The sequence below is a fragment of the Rattus rattus genome, chromosome 1 (genome assembly GCF_011064425.1).
Source record: "Rattus rattus isolate New Zealand chromosome 1, Rrattus_CSIRO_v1, whole genome shotgun sequence".
Classification (NCBI taxonomy): domain Eukaryota; kingdom Metazoa; phylum Chordata; class Mammalia; order Rodentia; family Muridae; genus Rattus; species Rattus rattus.
The window spans coordinates 194,203,381-194,221,653 of record NC_046154.1 but is presented as its reverse complement, the minus strand read 5'-3'; the positions used below and the strand labels follow the sequence as shown (position 1 = coordinate 194,221,653).

The window sequence follows — 18,273 nt, the reverse complement described above, 5'->3', positions numbered from 1 at the left end:
TTCAACACACTGCATGCGGGATAAGTGTTTGGATGTGTTTCCTCACAGACACTCTGGACTTCTAGGAAGTGCGTACTCCCCCCTCCCCCATTTTAAAGCAAACAAAACATCACAGAGAAAGTACAGGAAAGTATAGTTAGACCCAGTGTCAACACAGTGTGTGTCATACTTCCTGGACAGAATGTCGACATTTTTGCCCTGCTTACTACGTTGGTAGCCGTATACACTTCCTTTGTTGAAGATTTGAGACCAGTGGGCTGGAGAATAGTGGAAGACACAAATAGGGGCCAAATACAGGGATATGCACGCATGAAAATGCCACAGCTAAAACTGTATTTTATATAGCAACTACGAATTCATCAAAATTCTATATAACGTGCAGTTTCAATATGTAGAGAGCAAAACCTTCATAGAGAAAATATCCTTCCCTGAGATAAGCTCATCAAATATTAATGATAAGATCTGAGCAGTTGCTGTGGGAAGAATACCGTATTAATCAGATGCTTTATTTCTAATTCTCCGTTTGGGAGTTACCTGCCTTAAGGGAAAGAATGTGCCATGAGGATGTCAACACATTAAACTTCACTCTAAAGCTCTCATCGTCCGTCTTCACTGTCAGCTTGACTGGATTTAGAATGTGTCTCAGTCAGGGTTCCTATTCCTGCACAAACATCATGACCCAGAAGCAAGTTGGGGAGGAAAGGGTTTATTCAGCTTACACTTCCCCATTGCTGTTCATCACCAAAGGAAGTCAGGACTGAACTCAAGCAGGTCAGGAAGCAGGAGCTGATGCAGAGGCCATGGAGGGATGTTACTTACTGGCTTGCTTCCCCTGGCTTGCTCAGCCTGCTTTCTTATAGAACCCAGGACCACCAGCCCAGGGATGGTTCCACTCACAACGGGCTGGGTTCTCCCCCTTGATCACTAGTTGAGAAAATGCCTTACAGCTGGGTCTCATGGAGGCATTTCCTCAAGGGAGGCTCCTTTCTCTGTGATAACTCCAGCTTGTGTCAGGTTGACACACAGAACCAGCCAGTGCACCATGGAAACATGTTCTTGGCTACCAGGATACTTCCATAAAACTGTAAGTGAAAATGGAAGACCCTTCCTGAATGTGGGTGACATCATCCCATGGGTTGGGGCTCTGGACTGACTCAGGAGGAGACAGAGAACTGAGTACCAGCATCCATCAGTCTGCTTCCTGCCTATGTGCACAGGGTGACCAGTGGCCATAGGCTCTTGTCCCCATGACTCCCCTGCCATCATCAACTATCCAGCCCAAATGAGTCGAAGGAACTCTTTCTCTACTTAAGCTGCATTCGTCATGTGTTTTGTCACAGGAATGAGGCAAGTGATACAATAAGGAATTGCCATCAGTTGCTAGAAATGTGTTAAAATAATTTGTATATTTGTGCATATATAAGAAATACATGTATCCATCTTTATCTGTGTGACACTAATAGTTACCTCCTTAGAAATTGTTTTCATTCCTTTCCTTCTTTATGTTTTCCAAATAGTCTATGGACACACCATACAGACATATGCACACATACACATACACACATAGATGCACACACACATAGAGACACACAGAGATACAGATACAGACAGACAGATGACAAACAGACACGCCTTTTGTAACTGGAGCAACATAATGCTAATTTATTCTCTGTCCACAAGGGAACTCAGTATAATTAGGCAGCCAAGTTTCTTTTTAGTTCGATAAACTATTACACTAGCTCTCCTAAGGTTTCAGTCATGCCAACACTGAGTGTGTCTGATCTAAAATAGGCAGATGCACTCAGTGGTCCACTGTGGCAACATCACCTCGACACCACTGAAGCTTAGCATTTAGCATTTTCAGAGTTTGTTCCAGATTGGCCTTGCTGCTCTCATAGTTAGAAATGGAGAAAAGCAACAGATGGTGACAATGTAACAGTCAGGAGGCCACCCTCAAGAGTGCAACTTCTATTCTGAGATTATTCTGTAAGGTTATAGTAATATCTGTGGCCGTATGAGCGAGCACGCAGCTTCTCAAAATCACAAAGATTTCAGATCAAAATGGGGGTAATTCAGTAAGATCTTAAGATTTAATAGAAAGTATTCATGTTAGGTTAAGAGCAGATGTTCAACTGAATTTTGGAAGTAGATTGCAGAATTTTTGTTTCTAAACCATTCCACAACTTAAAATCTGACACTGATCTTTCGTTATTTGTGGATCAAGTCCGGCAGCTGTGAATTCTGGGATTGAACTAAGCAGCCACCAAACACTGAATTTTTGCATTCATCTCACCAGAGGTTACAGATACAAAAGAAAAGGTTCTTGTTATTTTTGACGGACTTAGCTTTTATTCAATGTGAACAGAAAAAAAAATACAAAATGAGAGCGCATGTCGAGGGAACCAGTGAGATATCTCAGAGCAGAAAGCCCTTGCTGGGCCTGCCTCGTCACCTGGGCTCGGTCCCTGGGACCTGTAGAAAGGTGGAAGGAGAGATCCATACCACAGAATCGTCTCTGGCTCCCAGCGGCCGGCTGTGCCGTGCTTGCCCCTGACTCGGGCACACACATGCAATAAGAGGAAGGAAGAAAGACAAATGATGTGCTGTGAATAAGTTCTAAAGTGACCTCGTTCTCTCGATAAAAACTATTTATGAGCTTTGGAATCCCTGCCTTTCCTTATCCATTCTTTTTTTTTTTTTTTTCCACCCAGAAGCCAATGCTTAATCCCCTGCTATGGGGAGGGAGGAGATAGAAAAATCACAATGATTTAGAGCATACATTTTAGTCACGGGATAAATAAAGGAATACATGGAAAATGGTAACCAGATGACCAGAAACACTGTAAATAAACACTGTTTGCAGGAAGGTAGACACTGGCATCTTTAGATGATTTTTTTTTAATGGAGAGACATTTTCACCTGTGATTTGTTTCTTGTCATATTTTCACTTCTTATATAAGCTCGGCTATCTTTATGATGTCGCCTTTTCCATTCATGTACTTGAGTTTATGTATTTCAAGTTGTTCTTTGTCTAGCCTCCTTGCATAACTTTTAAAACTAATTTTTTTCTATTATATTGTTGTCTTGTCTCCTTATCATCATAGCACTGTAGACTTTGTACTCACACTTTTGACGTCTGGCGACTTTAAAAACATGAGTTATGGGATTTGTTTTGATCGTATTTTCCTTCTTCCCAACTCTTGCCAGATCTACCCCTATGTCCCTATCCACCCAACTTTATGCCTGTCCCCGTCAGATACACCGAGGCCAGTTTTTGCTGCTAAAGTGCTCTTAGGCCACACACCCCTAAAGAAAGCTGACCACTGCTCCTTCCTTTTCCGTCCACTATCAAATACCAATAACTTCTCAGCTATGGGTGAAACTTCTTGCCAAGCTTGGCCTTCCACTCTGGGATTTTGATCTGGTCTGAGTTTGTGCAGGCCTTGTATGTACGACCACCCCTTCAGTGAGCTCATTTGTACAACCACCCTGTTGCATTTAGAAAAACACTATCTCCTTGGAGTCACGGTAATTGAAAGGCTTTCAAAGGCCTGCATTTTGCCTACCGCTTAAGCTCAGGAACGAGCTCAGATTGTTGCTCCACCCTACCCAAGCCCCGCTGCTTCCAACCCTAAATTCATGTGGCATCAAGAAGTGTATGGGCTGCGGGAAGTTTCACAGATTTGAAGCTTTGGTGGGATGTAACGCAACAGTCCTGGTAGATTTCATTGAAGCATAGCCCTTTACCTTGACACGCAGCTTTAGGACATATTCTCAGTACCTTATTCCTATCAGAGTGAATTTATTCTCTTTCTGAAGGGTTTCTGGGGGAGTTTCAGAGTGGCCTTTGTCATTCATTCTGTGTAGAAATGCTTTTAAGTTCCGTCTCTGTGTTTTCAATGTTTCTTGATGGGCATACCATGCTTTCAGAAACAGCCTACACTAAGACTCAGGGAACATTGAGGAAGAAGGGGCAGAAAGACTATGAGAGCAGAGGATCAGCAGATTTGCTGTGAGATTGTATCTTCTAAACATGTCAGAGACTACACCCCAAAACCTCACCAGCCTGACAGCCTAAACATGAGCTGAACATGGACAACAATTGACATGCTAGCATGCTAATGTGGATGGAGGAAAGTCCATGGGGCATCAACCCTACGCAAAGAACTACGAGAAATGAAGAAATGAGATGGGTAGGAACAGCCTTCCCAGGAAAAGCACATTGCAAGAGTCATCACTAAAAACATATACATTCAAGTGCCATTGTACAGGCTGAGTAGGTTGTATTTATGTACCGAGGTATATATACCACACACATAACAATTTGATTGCTAAAATATGAGATCATGAATCTGAAAGAGGGCAAGGAGGAGTTTATGGAAGGATTTAAGAAGGAAAAGGAAAGGGAGAGTGATGTAACTACATTATAACATCAGGAATAAAAAGAAATAATAAAAAATGAAAACCCATATTATCTGCGTTATCACACAGTAAACTATTTGTGGTGTGTGTTCCACCTTTTCTGGTTTAATAGTGTTCAAATTTGACCACGGGTAGCATCCTCTCCCATGTGTAGCTTATAGGCTTTTAGGGAAAGCCCTGGGAGTAAAACCTATCTGAGGTTTAAGTTGATGTGATGAGTCCAGGCTCATTGTCTGGTGTCAAAGTCTTCAAGGACAGAAGCCCATGGAGACATTCTGTCTGCCTAAGTATGATCCTGCAAGGATAGAGCCTATGCTGTTTAACAGAAAGAAGATAACCATTCTGAGAGTGAGCCACCTCGGAAAGTAGAGCCGGGAGGTCACTCTCACAGTTCAGGCCCGTAGCCAACCATACCTAAGGTGTAATGTCCTACAGAAGTACTCATACTTCAGCCAACACACTTTGTTAGTTTGTGTTGAAGTTTTGGTCAGTTGAAACAAAATATTTATAACTAATACACCTTCCTTGACATGGTGGAATTTCAGCACTATACATATTGTTCAATTCTATCTTGTGAAACATTCATTACACAAGTATAAAATTGTGATTAAGTTAATCTTTCTATAGAAAAGAATCAAATTGTTTTCTACATCACGTGTACTGGCTGGTTTTATGTGTAAACTTGACTCAAGCTGGAGTTATCACAGAGAAAGGAGCCTCCCTTGAGGAAATGCCTCATGAGATCCAGGTGTAAGGCATTTTCTCAATTAGTGATCAATGAGGGAGGGCCCAGTCCATTGTGGGTGGTGCCAACCCTGGGCTGGTGGTCCTGGGCTCTATAAGAAAGCAGGCTGAGCAAGCTAGAGGAAGCAATCCAGTAAGCAGCACCCCTTCATGGCCTCTGCATAAGCTCCTGCCTTCAAGTTCCTGCCCTGTGTGAGTTCCTGTCCTGACTTCCTTTGGTGATGAACAGCAATGTGGAAGTGTAAGCTGAATAAACCCTTTCCTCCCCAATTTGGTCATGATGTTTTGTGCAGGAATAGAAACCCTGACTAAGACATCATGCAACATGGTAAATGTTATACATTTCTTTCCTTAGTAAAGCCAAGATGATAGAGTTCTCGGAGTCTATAAATAACACCTAAGGATTAGTTATTTATTTACAAAGAGAGTCTCAACAGCTGGTCAGAAGAACAAGCTGAAGTGTGGCTCAAACCATAGGCTTCAGATATCACTGAAAGCCTGTTATCCCCGATAGTCTTGGCAAGTTAAATTTCTTAAAAGAAATTTGCAAGAATGGCCATAGAGCACACAAAGACAGGGAAAAAGAAAATCACAGACAATTTCCTTGATGAATTTAAATGCAAAAGATTTCAATGAAATACTTGCAAACCCAATTCAGGAACACATCAAAAAGGCCATTCACCATGATCACAGCTGAGATGTGGGCACGGTTCAATACATGTTGATCAGTGGTTGTTACAAATTACGTAAGTGGACTAAAAGACAAAAACCACTTTATGATCTCAGTGGAAACAGAAGGCTTTTAGAGAATACAACATCCTTTCATGTTAAAAGACCTATAGAAACTTGGAATAGAAGGAACATATTCCAGTATACCAAGCTTCAAACACATGCCTGTAGCCGACATTATTTCAAATGGGGGAGATCACCTCGGGAGTCAATGAAACTCTTGTCTTCAAAGTGCAGAGACTAAGTGGCTGATAGCGCTTAGCTGTAGATATCAACCTGTCACCCTCCTTCCGGGCTCAGGGAACATGGAGAGAAGTATCGAGAAACTTTGTCTTCTGGATTTGACCAGGCTGTTGCACACATGAACCCACAGCAACTGAAGTTGCTCGCACAGGACCTACACTACATCAGGCCGGTGAAAGTGCAAGCATAGTGATGGCGAGTGGCAGCCCTAGAACTATTGGTGGTGGTGGCTTCTGGAGGAGGGAAAGCCGCTTTGTTTGGTGAGGACCCACTGGTAAGTTGCCCATGCCCTCGTGAGTGCCCTTGGAGCCATATGCCTATGGGTGTTACTGATTGGACTCAGTGGGCTAAAAATTGAAAATGGAAGTGGGAAAGAAGACAGGAAGTTGCCATCATGATATTTGGGGGTGGGCATTCAGAGTGGAACTGGAGGGGGAGTACAGGGTGGACACAATTAAGAAACAATATGTGTGTTAGTGTGTATGTATGTATGTATGTATGTATGTTTGAGTGTACATATCCATACATGCACACACATACATATATATATGTATGTGTGCATGTTATATATATATATATATGTATGTGTGTGTATATACATATATATTAAATTTCCAAAGACTAATTAAAATGTACTTTTTCAAAGAAACAGTAGATATTCCCCCTGAGTGCTGGTCTGGGTAAGAATGACCAAGAAACAAGCCACGGCATTCTAGGTATCTCATGGGGACCTCATAGAGAAGAACATTTTACCACTGTCTTAATGTATTCAAGAAAAACTCCCAATGTACCTTTCTTTTTCTGTCTCCCTTTTTTAGCTTCTCCAACTTCTTCCCCCTCCTATACATTAAGCACACTCTATGAAGCAAGATGTCATCACTCTACCCACAGCCCTTCTCACTTACCTGTAATAGCCCGCCGTCATGTAGTCCACAGATTTACCTGCTCCCGAGTTTCCCAGGCTTTTGGCCAGGTTATACTGTTGTTGACTCAATAATATATGCAGACCTGGAAGAGCCTGGACCCAGCTCAATCCCACCACTTGTGCGCATGCTTCTGCAGTGCGCATGCTCCTGCGGTCTCTTCTTCCTGATAAACAGCCCGGTGGCCTGACAAGCATCCTGGGAATCCAGTGTTGGGTGCCACAGAATTTCTAGTGCACTTTTGGCTAACGCCTATCTATGTCTTACCTCAGGACGGACTTGGAACCCTTCGATTTCCCCATCTATATTGTATTTGCACAGACAATAGCGTCTTCACAGAGTTTCTAGAATGTAATTATTGTTCCTTGGGATAAACATATTCATTGTGTTGTTCTTCCATAGAACAAATAAACTATAAATTTTCTCAATTAGAGAAGAAAAGGAAATAAAAGAAAAAACATTTGTGGACAAATCTCTTAAGGAATTTCTTTATTGTGGCCCTAATTAGGAATCAGGAAGGTGAGGGAGTGCCCATCCTTCTTAAATTTCTCAGTCTAAACCTCATTGCCAATAATATCAGAAAGAGGAGCACAGACTAAATATTGGAAGACAAAAATGAGAGTTGTTCCCATCTGACTGGGAATGCTTAGAAGTTACATATACATTTCAGAGGTTTAGTATAGCTTTTAATCATTTCAATAGAGAACATTTCAGGCATTTACTCTGTTAATGGGATTGATACTTATTAATACTGCTCATTTTGTATTTGTAAGACTAAACAATAATTCATCAATATCACCGAAATATTCCCTAAAGAAAAAAGGCCAGATAAGTGTTTGTGTACAGTGTATTTGTGTCAAGCTAGGTTTGTTTTGAACACAGAAACACATACGTAAATCTTGTACACACAACACACCAGCTATCCCACCAGAACTGTTAAACTGTTGATGAATTATGTTTTGCATTGTGTATGATCTATTCTTAAATTGCTTTTCAGGAAAGAGTGCCCCACAAGCATCCTTATGCTTAGGTATACGTCACACTGTTTTAGAAGCATCTGAGCATTATCAATTTATATGAAAAATAACTCCATCTCCCCAGTTTTCCTAGGAAATCACCATTGCATAACTAATGTAAGTGGTTTTATACAAACCGTTTTGCCAATTTCAGTTGCGATTATCTGTGAGAGTTAATATATGAACAACGGGTGCATTACAAAGTTGGTTAAGTACCCGCTGAGGAGCAAATGTTATAAGGGATGCTTAGGAATCGCGCTGTGTTTATTTTGCTTGTTCGATGGTTAAGGAAGAGTTTAAGTAACCCCAAACAATATTCCCAAACCCACCCCTGGGTGGATTTTACTTTTAAAATTATTTTTGCTGCAGGCTAGACAGAATTCATGCAGCAAAAGCACCTTTTGCCTCTGTATCATCATCCCTCAAAGGACAGAGCAGTGCTTCTTCATAAATCCCTAAACTATGCATAGCCTAAAAGTAAACTGACCTTCCAGAATTTCTAATGTATGACTCTTCTTGTCTGTAATAGTAAATTAACTAGATAGTATGTAGCATTAAAAAAGTAGATCAGACTTCTTGAACTGTAAATCACAGTAACGTAGGCTTTGATGACTATAGGACAACAATAACCAGTGCATAAGATGGGCATTTCCAGATACAGAGACACAGTGAGCGTCACCCATCCTCAGCACATAGACTGGGTACTGACTCTCACCCTCATAACTTCTGTTTGTCTTAAAGGAAAAAGTCTCAGCCTTACAGGAGATCAAACAACCTACAGGAAGAGTTCTTACGCTGCCACTTTGTGATTTCTCTTATTCCCTTATTTTAATTCCTGGCATTTTTCTCCCCTGCCATTTCTCAAGCATGAACAAACACTGTCTCATTTACCTGTTTTTCTAGATACCCTAAACGACAACTGGGTTACGTAGATACTCAATACATATTAAATGTCAATGAATAGATGCCTGCTTATTATCATTGAAAAAGATTATGCATACACATACATATATATATATGTAGATAGATAGATAGATAGATAGATAGATATGACAAGTGCAGTTCAATTTAGTCATGTTATGAATAGGAGTTATCACAAAATAAACATAGTTTCACTGAATTACATTGGCCCCAAAGTCAAATTATTTAAATTTTAATAGAAATCAAAAAACATTTAGTTACAGATTTGTATGAGTTTTGCTTTTGTTATAATTTTAAAATGAGTGTTTAAATTAGTTCAATTATTTTGATATTTCAGTTTCTTGTATATACTATTTTGAAGGGTTTATTTGGCTATGTGGCTCAGACTGACTTTGAACTCATGACAATCCTCCTCAAACCAGTATGAGAGAGCACAGTATAAAAAGAGATTTAACCACAGAACGGATTTTCATATAACACTTCCACTGCTTGAGAAATTCTAGTTGGGTTATCTCTTCTGGGATTATGGTATCGTATAAATGTTGATGCCTGCCCCGTGATATCAGGAATATTATTATAGATAACTTTCTTCCAACCAATTTTATTTACTCCAGTAACCGAACACTACTCATTAATCTCCCCCATAAGAACTCTCTGTTTCAATTTTCTCCTTTTGTTACAACCCGGGTAGAGATCTTTGGCAATTGCTACTTATTTACACAAGCTGATAATAGGCCTCACCTTTAAGAATGTATTACACAGAGGACAGGAGGCTCTGTATATGATATGGTCTGATGCAATAGTAAAGCCTTCCTAATATGATCTTTATTTCTCTGCATATGCATGTTTCAGACCATGCCTTAGACTATGAGAAGATGACATACAAAAATCTTACTTCATGGGGAAGGGAAATAATGAGTAGCAAAGAAACTATATCAGAGAATGAGAAATTCTCTGGTATCATTGAGAGTCAATACTAAGTGTTCACAATTTGCTTCTTTTTATTTTCTAGTATCAGTCACAGGGAGGAACATCAGCACTAGCGCTAACAGCAGCCTCAGCATCATCATCAACATCAGGACCAGCATCAGTGCCGGGTAACTTGGTACTTACCACCACAATCACATTTGCTGCTGGAATTGGGAGATTTTCGATTTCCAGGTCTTGACCAGACGCAGCCAACAGATTAAGAGATGGGTCATATGCAGGTCTAGGAAATGCTGAATCAATGATCTGGTGACGTTTGCTTATTTGAACTTCTGAGGGGGCGGGGTAGTTGTGTTTATACGCCTCTTGAGCGATATCCAGGCTCTTCTTAATGTCTTGGGAATGGTCATAAATGAACACGGGTTTCCAACTCTTCTTTTGACGAATAGCCAAAAAGTGGTCATTGTTCCTGGAAAAACACCCTATAAGACAAGAGCCAAAAAGAAATAAAAGATACTGTTCAGAAAAACATGAGAATATATAATATATATATATATACATATATATGTGTGTGTGTATAATCTTTGTGGGTATGCATGCATGTATATTTTTGTGTATGCATGCATGTGTGTGTGTCTGTATGTGTGCATGTGGGTGCATGTGCCTGTGGATGACAGAGGTTAACACTGGGTATTGTCCTCAATAGTTCCCTATCTTGTCTTTTGCACCAGAACCTCTGATTGAACCTGGATTCACAAGTTCAGTGAGACTGGCAGGGGTCCTCTGTCTCCCCAGAGCTGAGCTCATAGCCATACTTTCTACTCCTGACTCTTTTGGGGGTGCATTGGGGACCTAAATTCAGCTTCTCATTCTTGGGCAGCAGGCATTTTACTGACAAAGGCATCTCCACAGTGTCCCTTCCTTCTTTTATCTAAACCTACAGCATTGGGTTGGCCTCGTTTGGTGTCCTGTCTGGGTGACCTGTTTGCTTCTCAAATGCTAAATGTATTTTTTTTAAGCTTTCTTTGTTTTTGTTGATGACCATATACATAATTATAAGAATTCTTATAGAAACTATTAATATAAAAATTTTACCTCATGCTTATAGTTTGTTTTTTTTTTTTTTTAGCAGATTAGTTTAGGTCACCAAAAGCAGAGGTCGGAGTGTGCTCATGACAACACTTTCAGATTGTCTGATAGCAGCCTTACTCATCGACCGTAAAATTATATATGTTTCTCAGCCTTTCTCTTGACTAAATAGTGTTATGTGAAAATATATCTCCAGTGGTCGGTGACTCATGTGAAGAGAGACGTATATAACCTTGCGTTCACCATTGGTAATGACTTAGATAGGGTTGATACAGTAGGAGTATGATATAGAAACCATGTGTTAAAGAGCGACATCATAAAAGAATTCTGCTCTCTGGTAAAAGGAGAACACTGAGGCCATCTCTGAACTTCTGTGTAGTAGAGAAACAATTTTCAACCTTATTATAGCTGTTGCTATTAAAAATGGTTTGGTTTTAGCAATTGAACCTAAACACTAACAAGTACATTTATTATTTCTCCTGTGAGACAAATATTCTTTGAATTTAATAACCGTTGCTCTGGTTAGTCAATAACCATAGAGGGACATAGATATTATATTTAATTTAAAAATTATTATTTATCAACACATTACAAAGGCAAAAATACAATTTACTTTTTGATATAAAAAGAGAGGAACAGGTTAAAACCTAGTAATACTACCAATCTAGGTACCCCAGATTTGCTTGTGGCCAAGTAACATGAGCACTTATTTCTGCATCTAGCATGTCTTTTTGCAGACAAGTTTTCTTTTATCTTTTACCCATTATCTCTTGTTTTATAAATCTCAAATATTAACAAACCCAATTCAACACCATCACCGCGTTCAGTATAGTCTTCGTGTCCCCAAATTGTAAGGTGTACTCCTTGGTAGGACAGTCTATATCTGAAGTTAGAGTCCCAGGATGATTTAAACACAGAATATGTCTTCATCACAACAACAATCTTTAAATGGGCAGTCTTAGAAACCCTCAACCAGGACAAATATTTTCGATTCTATTTTTCAACACCAAGGTAACCATTTCATCACAATTTTTCATAATACCAGACTCCATTTCTCAGAGAGGAGATGAAGAGTTGTAGAAACTTGTCTTGGACACTCAATACCATCCAAATGACTACTTTGTGGCTAGAAAGTTGATCTACATCCAGTATTCTTCAGTACTGGTCTCTGTTAATAAAATGGCAAGAACAATAACACTGAAACCCTGTTTTAAATCTCATGATAGTATATATGTTCTTAAGGATTATTTAACTTCCAAATGTGAGGAATTCTTATTTCATCCAGAAAAACAAGGTATAGCTCTTTCAAAGGTCATCACTATTTAACCATCATCTTTACCAAACTATGATATCTTAAAAATATTAAATTATGAAATGTACAGCTAAATGAATAGAGCTGAAAACAATAAATTTTTGAGGGAGGTAATCCAGACCTAGAATGATAAATATTATAGATAAGTTGTGTGATCAAATGTGGGTGCTAGCTTTGAATTTTTAGATATTTAGGTTTTACTTGCAACATCCACAGAGGTGAGGAAACTAGTAAGAGTATGGCAGGTGAGATTTCAAAGTAGGAGAAAATAAAAGCAATGAAATCAAGGCTTAAAGGGATTAGTGGAACAGAAAAGGTTAAATAGTTGTGGGGAATTAGATGGCAAGTTAGAGAAAGGGATGTGAGAAGAAATAAACGACACCAAGGACCTTTAAAAATAATTCAGGAACATACTACTTATCGCACAAGTTTCCCAATGCATATGTGTACACACACACACACACACACACACACACACACACACACACACACAGAGAGAGAGAGAGAGAGAGAGAGAGAGAGAGAGAGAGAGAGAGAGAGATGAATTAAAGTGGAGCTACCGATGATGGATTGACAGCACACGTAGTAAATGTCATAGGCAAACAAATCAAAATCCCACTGCCAGGAATTGGCTACCTCTCTTGGTATTGTCAGCAGTGAGGAGTCATAGACTGGTATACATTATAAACTATTGCTGATGCTATTGGTTATTCTCCAAGTAGAACTGAATTTCTGAAGAAATCATGTATTGGGGAATAAAAATATTCATAGGAGGAGATACGGAGACAAAGTTTGGAATAGAGACTGAAGGAATGGCCATTCAGAGCCTGCCCCAACTGGGGATCCAGCCCACAAACATAAAGCCACCAAATCCAGACAGTATTGCTGATGCCAAGAAGTGCAAGCTGGCAGGAGCCTGATATGGCTGTCTCCTGAGAGGCTCTGCCAGAGCATGACAGATACAGAGGCAAATGCTCACAAACAACCATTGAACTGAGAATGAGGTCCCCATTGGAGGAGTTAGAGAAAGGATGGAAGGAACTGAAGGGGTTTGCAACTCCATAAGAACAACAATACCAACTAACCAGACCCCCCAGAGCTCCAAAGGACTAAACCACCATCCAAAGAGTACACATGAACAGACCCATGGCTCCAACTGCATATGTAGCAGAGGATGGCCTTGTTGGGCACCAATGGGAGGAGAAGGCCTTGGTCTTGCCAAGGTTCGATGCTCTAGTGTAGGGGAATGCCAGGATGGGGAGGTGGGAAGGAGTAGGTGGTTGCATAGGGGAAAGGGGATAACATTTGAAATATAAATAAACTATATCCGACAAGAAAAGAAATCCTGTATTTGAGTCACAGAACATGGAATAATAAGCTAGTTCCAATCTGGAAGCGTCATCCCTAGAGATAGCTTTCAGGGTGTTAGAAGGTGCTGTATGCACTCCTGGAGGAGAGAAGCAGTCATCAGTCTTACCCACATGTGAACCCTACCCATTACCCATGTGAATGCCTGACTTAGGAAGACAGCTCGCTGTGTAACAGTGGCACAAACACCACTGGAGTAACCAACCACTTCTAACTGGACATAAGTCTCCTGCCACAAGATGAAACGCGCATCGGGCACCATTGCCAGGTTGAAAACCCATGGCTAGGTTATTGGGCCCTATGGGGGCATCAACTACTATTATTTGGCGTACTGGACATTATAGGTTTTTAATGGCTTCTTATTATACACTTTGGTTAAGACGTTTCCTGAGGCTGAAGAGATGGATGAGAGATTAAGATCAGTGACTGCTCTTGCAGAGGAACCAGGGTCAATTCTCAGCATTCACATGTCAACCCACATCTATCTGTAACTCCAAGATCTGACACCCAGATATACGTGTAGGTAAGACACCAATGCACACAAGATAAAAATTATAAATTATTTTTAAAAAGAGGTATTTCTTTTTTTGAAAAGGCTTCTCTCAATCCTCAGCAGATAAAATAAGCTTCTATTTGCAGTTGATGGCCACAACTGGCCAAGGTGAAGAGGCTATAAACTGTTCAGCACTAAACAGGATATCTATAACCCAACCCCTTCTCCCAAGGTTCAGAAATCTTGTGGAGGAAGGATAGAGAGGCTGTGAGAGGCAGAGGCAGTGGGTGGACACAGGGAAACAGTTTCCTCTGGACACAGCAGGGCAGCTGTATATACGAACTCGGTGGTTGTGACAGAGTGTACATTCCCCATGTAAGTCCAAACCAGACCATGTCCCGGCTTGAAGAGGGAAGGGGTGGCCATGAAGTCACTTGATAGATGCTGGAAGAACAGGAGTCAGTTTTTCTCTGACAGTGTTCCCACTGGTAGGCTGACCATGTTCCAGTGGAAAGTCATATGCCCAAGAATATATGGGGAGCATAAATTGATGGGTATAAAAGAAAAAGAGGATGCGAAGTTGCACAGGTAGGGGAGGGGAGGCTGATTGGGGAGGAGATGGAGAGCGACGGGTATACAACAGAAAAGAAATCCAGTGCCAAAGAAGTAGTTTTTAATAGTTAGAAGAAAAATAGACAGAGTAATATAAAGCTTTTCTCAGTAAGAAGAACACAGAATAGGAAGGAAGAAATAAGAGTGCTTTGTGGAAGATTAATAAAAATGTCTTCAAATATGTAAGTCTTTTAGTCTAATATTGAAGCCACAGAAAACTCACATGCATATAGTTCTCTCTAGAAATTAGTGTAGAAATGGAACTTCAGTGTGCTTCAATAAAACTAAATTTCAGCAAAGAAGTTCTTATAGATTAAAAATAAGTGTAAGGCACATGAATAGACTACTGTTGTGAGGGACAGAGAGCAGAAGAAGCCAGATTTCCACTTAAAAATTGACTAAAAGTGAAAAAGAAAGCTTTAAAATATGTTGATTAAAGTTGTTCTAATAGGTATTTTTCTTCCTTATTCCAGTGTTTTAACTTTTGTTTTATTATAATTATCTCTTTGCCAGTCTGTTTTTTTATTGAGACAGAAAGGCTGTGGATCTGGATATATTATGTGAGAAAGAAATCTATTTTCAGCAAAGGGAGAAAAAGAATATGTGTGTGTGTGTGTGTGTGTGTGTGTGTGTGTGTGTGTGTGTATTCATTCAATAACAATTAGTGAAAAATGAAGCCATGAATTTAAAAGAGAGCAGAAAGGCGTATATAGAGGGAGGAGGTTGTAAAGGGAGGGGAGGAAGGGAAAGGAGAATTGTTTTAATGAAATTATTATATCGAAAATAAAATAAAGTGGACTGGAGAGATGGCTCAGAGGTTAAGAGCACTGACTGCTCTTCCAGAGGTCCTGAGTTCAATTCCCAGCAACCACATGGTGATCTATAATGAGATCTGGCCTGTAGGCATACATGAGACAGAGCACTGTATACATAATAAATAAATAAATACATACATACATAAATACATAAATAAATAAATAAAATAAAGTGAAAAGAAATTTTTTAAAAGGTGTTCAAAGAAACAAGGGAAGAAATTAGTTAAAGGGGTTAATGTTATAGTAAAAAAGAAAACCAGCAGTTTTGGAGTCTCATCATTGGAGTTAAACAGTGAAGTAGACACTACTGAATTGAAAAAAATGGCAAACTGGGTAATTTAGGTAATTATTTTGTAAAGATCATAGACAAATTCATAAATAAATGCCAACACCCAAAAGAAGGGAAGGAGGTGGAGACGGCTTATCACTTAAGAACCCTGTGGCAGAGGATGGGAGGAGAGGCCCTTGGTCCTGTGAAGGCTCAATGCCCCAGTGTAGGGGAATGCCAGGGCGGGGAGGCAGAAGGGAGTAAGTGGGTGGGTGGGTGAGCACCCTCATGGAGGCAGGGAGTGAGTGGATGGGATAAGGGTTTTCAGGAGAGGAAATCTGGAAAGGGGATAATATTTGAAATGTAGATAAAGAAAATATCCAATAAAAACTGAAAAAAAAGAACTCATAGCAGAGAACCCCACATATTTCCCAGCACCACTGCTACCTATAACTCCAACTGCAGGGCTCTGGTGCCCTCTTCCAGCCTCTAGGGGCTGGACACACATGTGAGCAAAATGCCCACCCACAATAGAGACATGGATGGATGGGTGGGTGGGTGGATGGGTGGATGGATGGGTGGATGGTTGTTAGATGGGTGGATGGGTGGATGAATGGGTGGGTAGATGGATGGATGGATAGATAGGTGGATGGATGGATGGATGAATGGGTGGGTAGATGGATGGATGGATAGATAGGTGGATGGATGGATGAATGGGTGTGTGGATGGATGGACGGATGGATGGATGGATAGATGGATGGTTGGGTGGATGGGTGGATAAATGGGTGGATGGATACTTTAATTGAATTGAATTGAAAATAAAGCTTAATTTATTGTGGTAGAGTGATTTTTACAATGCAACCTATGACCCCGCTCTCTAGCACTCATGTCTGTGTGCAGTTCCCAGCTGCTGAGGACACACAGCATCTAAACAACAGACACAGTCATGGTGAGCGAATATCACTTCTATGGCTAGATTTTAAAAGATGTAATTTCTGGGTTGCTAGATTTTTCTTGCTTACTCTGATAAAGCAAACTGTATTGGATCAAGTCTATGTAAGTTGATGGCCTCTAGCCAAAAGCCAGCAAGGAACTGAGACTGTGGACCAATAATTCTCGAAGAATTAACTCTTTGTAGTGTCACATAATTGAGCTAAGAAGAAAATTTTTTTCCTTATCAAGCCTCTATTTGAGATCCAAGCCCCGAAAAACACCTTAACTGCAGCCATGTGAAAGACTTTGGGACAAAGAGTGAAGCCATATTCTGGTTTATGGTCCATAGAAACTAAGACATAATAAATACGAGATCCAAACTTCAGAGGAATTTGTCATGTAACAACAGGAAAATAGTGCAGAGACACTGAAGAGAACCCACACCATTTTAAATACTTTAATAATATAAAAACATTACAGAAAGGAGAGTGTTTACAAGATTTCAGGAGGGACCACAACAACAACAACAACAACAACAACAACAACAACAACGACAACGACAACACCATACACACACACACACACACACACACACACACACACACACACACACACTTCTACATGGTTACCTTGGTTATAGATAAAGTGGGTTAGAAGGAATTAGCAGAATGTACAGAGGTTACAGGGAAAACACTGTAGGTGACAAGAGAAAATTCCAGATAACTAATTATCAGAGGATAGAGCAAAGATCAATTAAAAGAGTATTAAGATATAGAATTAAAAAAATCCATTCAATGACTGTGTTGACATTACAGTAAGAACCAGCCATGGAGATTTAAGATAACTGGGAAAATTAATTTATGGTAGTACCTACATTTAGATAGAGAAATGTGAGTCATAATGTTAAGTTTCTATTACTGTGATAAAACACCATGAGCAAAAGCAAGTTGGAGAGGAAAGGGTTTATTCAGCTTACACTTCCATATCACTGTTCCATCAATGAAAGAAGTCAGGACAGGAACTCAGGCAGGGCAGGAACCTGGAGGCAGGAGCTGATGCAGAGGCCATGGAGGGGGTGCTGCTTACTGGTTTCCTCATCATGGCTTGCTCAGCCTGCTTTCTTATAGAACCCAGGAGCACCAGGTTAGGGATGGCTCCACTTACAATGTGCTGGTCCCTCCCACATCAATCACTACGTAAGAATATGCCCTACAGGATTGCCTATAGCCTGGTCTTACACAGACATTTTCTCAATTGGTATTTCTTCCTCTCAGATGACTTTAGCTTTTGTCAAGTTGACATAAAACTAGCTGGTCAGTTGACCACTTCTTAACTTGGGACACAGACACATCACTGTCAAGCCATAATTTTTCCTTCCTTGTTCATTCCCAAGATCGCATGTTAGTATCAACATTACGATATAAAACAGTGCTTACAGACATAGACATGGAAAACTAT

At 40.2% G+C, this 18,273-nt stretch overlaps 1 protein-coding gene across 1 annotated transcript in view; it reads right to left on the bottom strand.

Annotated features, from left to right (window-relative positions):
• The window catches only part of Ptprr (protein tyrosine phosphatase receptor type R), a 249,354-nt gene that overhangs the window by 211,055 nt on the left and 20,026 nt on the right, over nucleotides 1–18,273 (bottom strand). Inside the window, exon 2 of the mRNA XM_032912575.1 lies at nucleotides 10,112–10,407. Within this exon, the coding sequence (XP_032768466.1) occupies nucleotides 10,112–10,407 (296 nt within the window). The remainder of the gene's footprint in view (nucleotides 1–10,111; nucleotides 10,408–18,273) is intronic.